The 6,000-nt window shown below is 33.4% G+C and overlaps 1 protein-coding gene across 1 annotated transcript in view; it reads right to left on the bottom strand.

Annotated features, from left to right (window-relative positions):
• Positions 1-820: 820 nt before the first annotated feature.
• LOC124369043 (protein O-linked-mannose beta-1,2-N-acetylglucosaminyltransferase 1-like) overlaps positions 821-6,000 on the bottom strand; it is a 50,170-nt gene continuing 44,990 nt past the window's right edge. Inside the window, 1 exon segment of the mRNA XM_046826728.1 lies at positions 821-1,162. Coding sequence (XP_046682684.1) covers positions 1,078-1,162 — 85 coding nt within the window. The 3' untranslated portion in view covers positions 821-1,077.

Here is a 6,000-nt window from a genome sequence, read left to right as displayed (position 1 = left end):
GACATGACAGAGAAACTGGAATACACAGTAAGGAAGGTAAGAGGAGGAGAAGGGAGGAAACAATAGATGAATGATAGATATATTGGAGAGAAACGTTTGCCTATGTACCAGATGTAAGACACAGAAAAAAGTCAAATGGGAGACGGATACTGCACGGTTAGTGAGTGGATGTGGGAACTTTAACGCAAAGCTGAGAGGATTTAACTTGGTGGGGAATGATAGATGCAACCATTTTGGAGAAGCAGAGACTGCACAACATTTATTAATGGATTGTGAATTCTACGAGGAAAAAAGAAGTGATTCTGATACTGTTTAACAGTACAGATCAGAGGGAGGTATTAGGGTCGACATAATATCTCGACAAGTGAAAATTAATCAAATATGTTTGTACAGGTATGTTGAAGGAAATATTACAAGAAAAATGGCCTGGCGAATAAGTCATCGACAATTAAACATTTTAATAGAATTCAAAACAATTTATTTGTTGTTGTTGTTACTATGCTGTGTATTTACTTTGTATGAGTAATATGAAAATTAAAATCTTTTTGACTCTATTTAATGTGGACTTGACTCACTACTTGCATGTGCCATATGTTTTGGTTCTGAAGTCTAACATCCATTTGATAGGTTGCAATTTTGTATTGGGCGACTTTTCCACCTGAAGAGTGTTGGGATCCAGATATTGAAAGATAGTGCTTTTGTATTTACATACTTACCAAATTTCGATAGTAAAACTGCTAATTTTATGAACTTTTCCATGATTGACACTTGACACAACCAACAATCTTTATGGCAGGAGGGTAAAGAAAAGAACAAACCGTCATGAAAATGTGTTTGTATGTAATAATATAATATAGTAAAAGAAAGTACACCTGTTAACTTGATCTTATTTTAACAAACAAATTTAAAATAAGGAATGATCTTGTTTGAACTTCTATAATCAATAAGTCCACTTTTGTATGTTATAATTAAACAATATTGATTTTATCACTATCCAGTACAAACAATTTAAAATCTTGAGCTCTGAATGTCCAATGTTAAAGATGTCTTCTCAGGATGAACTGTTTGCAAGTTTTGTTATATGGAAACTGATTGAGTTTTAGACTTGAAAAATGGAGATTTTGATTCGACCAACAGAACTGTATTCCCCTCAACTGCAAACCTGGAAATAAAATATTAGAAGTTAGACATCAATATATTAACTCGTTTTAGGGTAAGTACTACTGTAGTTAATTTGCGAGAACAGTCTTCTAACCATCCCGGATTTTCAAAATGACAAAACAAACAGTTTGCGGATTAAATTTTGATCTGTATTCATTTAAAAAAAATTTGGATTATACATATGTGAGTTTATTATTATATACAAATATATTGATTAGTTATATATACATATTGAAAATTAATAATGATTTGATTGAATTATATTTGATTGAACACCATTCCTATAAAAGCAAAGATATTATTTGCAAACTCAGAGAAACATTAAATGGTTTATTTCCAACTGGATGCTGTTTTTAGTGTTAAATATACTTAACAATTGGCTGAGGATTTAAAATTTTTATGTTGTATTCCCGAACATAAAAGTACACATCAAAGTAATATTTTAATCGTCTTGTTGAGTTAAACCTGCTTAGAGTAGAAATATAATTAATGTTTCAGTGCCAAACACATAACCAAGTCAGATAACAAGTCAAAGGCAGTATGGGAAATTATAAACTCAGAAAAGCAAAATAAACAGATGGATAATTGCCTAATGAGCATACAAATACACAATAAAATCGAAGAAGACCCTTTAAAAATTGCAACACACCTGAATCAATTCTTTTCCAAAATCGCAGAAACAACGCTAGAAGAAAACCGTAAACAGCTCCAAAACCTAACCTTTCCCTCTGAGCACAGAATACAAAATGTTAACCACCCTCATATGGAATTCACACCAACAAACCAAGAGGAAGTTCTAAATACCATACAGTCCCTAAAGTCAAAATTATCCTGTGGAGTAGATGAAATCCCATCAAAGGCTGTCAAACACTGTGCAAAACAATAAGTAGGCCCACTTGTAAGCATAATTAACAAATCCATTAGCCTTGGCCAATTTCCTTCTGCACCGAAACTTTCAAAAATCTACCCTAAACACAAAAATGGAGCCACAACAAAACCAGTAAATTTTTGATTGATCGCACTTATGTCCACTTTTTCAAAGATAATTGAAAAAATAGCCCTTTCAAGAATGCTTAAGCATCTGGAGCAACACAATCTCATTACCAGAAACCAACATGGATTCCTAAAAGGACGATCTACCATCACAGCGATAAATAGCGATAGTTAGTCGAATTTGTGACTGACCAACTTGAGAATCACAAACACGTCTCAGCAATTCTGTAGGACTATAGTAAGGCTTTCGATTGCCTAGGGCATAAACTTGTCCTTCAGAAACTGTCACAACTGGGAATCAAAGGAAAGGCTGGAGATTGGGTAGAAAGCTACCTTAAAGGGTGTAGGCAGATGGTTGAGGTCAAAAAATAAATTAATGGGAGAGTTCAAGTTTATAAATCTGAACCACTACCAATAGTACGAGGAGTACCACAGGGCTCGGTACTGGGACCATTTATATTTGTACTGTTTACAAATGAATTCCCACAGCTGTTTACAACTGAGAATGTAGAACCCGTACTCTGTGCAGATGACACAACCCTTGATTTGTAGCAATGATTCAGGTCAAGAACTGTACTCAAACATTTTAAACTCAACAAATAAAGCACTTAAATACTGCCTGAATAATGACTTAGCTATATACCCACTAAAAAACAACACAAATAAATTTCAGTAGAAGACGAGACAACTGTCCAGAAATTCATGACATTTCAGTTAAAAATCACACAAAATTATTGGGAATTACTATTGACTCTAACCTATCTTGGACGAATCACACTGACATCTTAACAAAAAAACTCAGTACTGGAATATTTGCAATACGTCGGATGAAACGGATAGGTGGCATAGACGTAGCAAAGACAGCCTGCTATGCGTTGGTTGAATCGCACATTAGGTATGGCCTGCCAGCTTGGGGTGGGACATCTGAGGCAAATCTTACCAAAGTTCTTGTTCTGCAGAAAAAGGTGATTAGGGCGCTTGCAGACCTTAACCCAAAAGACAGTTGCAGAGAGGCTTACAAGTCACTCGAAATTTTAACTGTTGTCGCTCTTTACATCCACGCAGTAATCCTTTACACAGAAGAAGCAGACTTTCCAAGAGGCAGGGATTTTCACTTGTACAGTACCCGAAGAGTTACTGACTATCATCTACCTACTTATCATAAGACTCAATACACCAAGAAACCCTCCTACATGGGATGTAAACTGTTCAACATGCTGCCACCAACACTGAAAGACCTAGACGGGACAGAACTGAACTCAACTAAAAAAATGGCTTGTGTTGAGACCTGTCTACTCCATTAAAGAACACCTGGACCTGGTCAAGACATTGTAAAGCAAGAAACTGAAGCTATTTAGTGATGTATGTTATTAATTAATTTATTTATTTTGTTGACGCCAATACAGATCTTAATGATATGTAAATAAAGATGATTGACTATTGACTAGCTATTGACTATTTCAGTTTTGGCATAATGCAAATCTGGTGACCCTTAGTAATGAGTCAGACTTACTCACTGAATCTGTATAATAATAATTTCTCTTACTGATCACATGATATCAGATCACAGCCTTACAAAAAGTGAAAGGAAATTGAACAAATGAAACAAAAGTTGGTGCAGAAGGCCTCATACATAATTTTTCTAAATGTGATACCATTATTTAGGCTGTTCATATCTGCCCAGATCCGTTAAATAAGATAATATGAGAAAATTAACTATGCAATCTTAAGACATTATACTTTTAAATAGAAAAAGACAGCACCAGAGATTTAACGGAGGAAATAATATATAGAAAACTATATGGCCTATATTTGTTTAGAAAGTGCTAAATACACTGAGACTGCTTTATAGTACCTGCAGAGTTTTGGAATTTAAGGAAGAATAAAAAAAGCGCTTTTTGACAATCATGTGGAAACAATACACTTAAAAAATTCTGATTTTCTGATACAGTTATATCTCTTTCATAAAACAACAACAATAAAGATAAAGAAACAGAAAAATAACACAGGGGAAAGGGGATTCATAAACCTAACAATAAAGTATTGTAATGATTTGACAGGAATTTAAAGATTTTAATAGATCACTTAAATATTGTTTTCAAATCAACAATTTAAAATGTTATTGATTAATGTGAAAAGTAAAAGCTTTCCACTAAAACTGTTAAACAAAATTTATTACTTGAAACTTAAAAACAGGTTTCCCACAAGTTGGCATTGCTCTAAGGCTCTTTTGTACTCCTGTAAGTCTGCATTTGGGAGACGAAGGTTTAGCAAACTTTTTGTATAAAACTGTTTAAGATGAACTTTGGAAGCAAGATAAACAAAACAATATTATTTTGTTGACAATTACACATACATTAGCATTTAGAATTTACTATTTTCTGTTATACAAACATTGCGAAAAGTTGAAGTATTAAAAATACCAGTGGAGTTTAAACAATGCTGAAGTGAAGGCATAGGCGTAAAGTTATGAATCTACAGACAGCGACTCGACATGATGCGAAACAATCAAATACAGTTAACATCTGTTGGATACATCGTATTGTATCGCATCACTGTCTGTGTATTTGTATCCTAAAAATTCTCAATACTTTTTATTTTTAATTTGCAGATTTCTGGACTAAGTTTTTTCATTTCATTTCTTTATTGTCAAATTCACTATTACAATATATAACAAATGTCATAAAGAATACAATTAATTGTTATACATTTGGATAACAGATATTCCATTCATTGTAAATAAAAAATTATATATATGTGTTTGTGTGTGTGTGTGTGTGTGTGTGCGCGCGTGTGTGTGCGCGTGTGTGTGTGTGTGTATGTGTGTGCGCGTGTGTGTGTGTACAAATCACTGTGTTGAATAGAAGAAAACAAAAGAACCATTTTTCACTTCTATATTTCGGGGGATTTAATACCCCCGTGTTCAGGACATTTTAAAGAAACATTAATACAAAACTATAAAAACGTAAAAAAGAATTAAGAAAACATACATGATATTGACATTTATGTTTATAATGACATTAATTTATGTTTTATTAATTCCTTTTTACGTTTTATAGTTTTGTATTAATTTTTATTTAAAACTTGCTGAAGATGGGGGTTATTAAATCCCCCGAAATATTGAAGTGAAAAATGGTTCTTTTGTTTTCTTCTATTCAACACAGTGATTAGTAAGTAAGCCATTTGGCACATATATATATATATATATATATATATATATATATATATATATATATATATATATATATAACATGATTTACAAATATTAGAGGAAGATTAAGAAAACATACTATAAGACAGTAAAAAGTCACAGCCCATACTACTTTTACAGTTGGCAAAAAAAAAAAAAAAAATACTGAGTAGCAACTGCCTACAATAAGATAGTTTTTAAATTTTTGCCTTAATATTTTATATTGTTAATAATTTTAATGTCGTGAGGAAGTTTTGAGAAAAATGTTGCCCCAGGATTATGTAGTAGTTTCTTTACCAGTGCAGTTTGATGAGGAATCTGTCTAGGGTCTGCTCGAGCTCGAGTATTACGAGGGGGTACCCAAAAGTAACCGGAATTGTATTGCTGGCAGCCGGCAGCGTGTAGTACACATTCCTGCCGCTAGGCGTGTGTCGCGCAACCCATTGCGAGCTCAGTGACCCCAGTTCCGTTGTCCTAGTGCATTCTGTTCGTTCGTAGTGACTGTTTTCGCTAATCCTGTTTTGTTCTTGTTTCGTTTTTTGTCATGGCAAGTTTAAGTGAACAACGTGCAGCTGTGAAATTTTGTTTTTTACTTGGTAAAAATGCTGCAGAAACTATTTTAATGTTGAATACAGCTTACAAAGATGATGCTATGG

The sequence above is a fragment of the Homalodisca vitripennis genome, chromosome X, assembly GCF_021130785.1.
Source record: "Homalodisca vitripennis isolate AUS2020 chromosome X, UT_GWSS_2.1, whole genome shotgun sequence".
In the NCBI taxonomy this organism is placed as follows: domain Eukaryota; kingdom Metazoa; phylum Arthropoda; class Insecta; order Hemiptera; family Cicadellidae; genus Homalodisca; species Homalodisca vitripennis.
The sequence above is the reverse complement of the archived record's forward strand: the minus strand, read 5'-3'. Positions and strand labels throughout refer to the sequence as shown.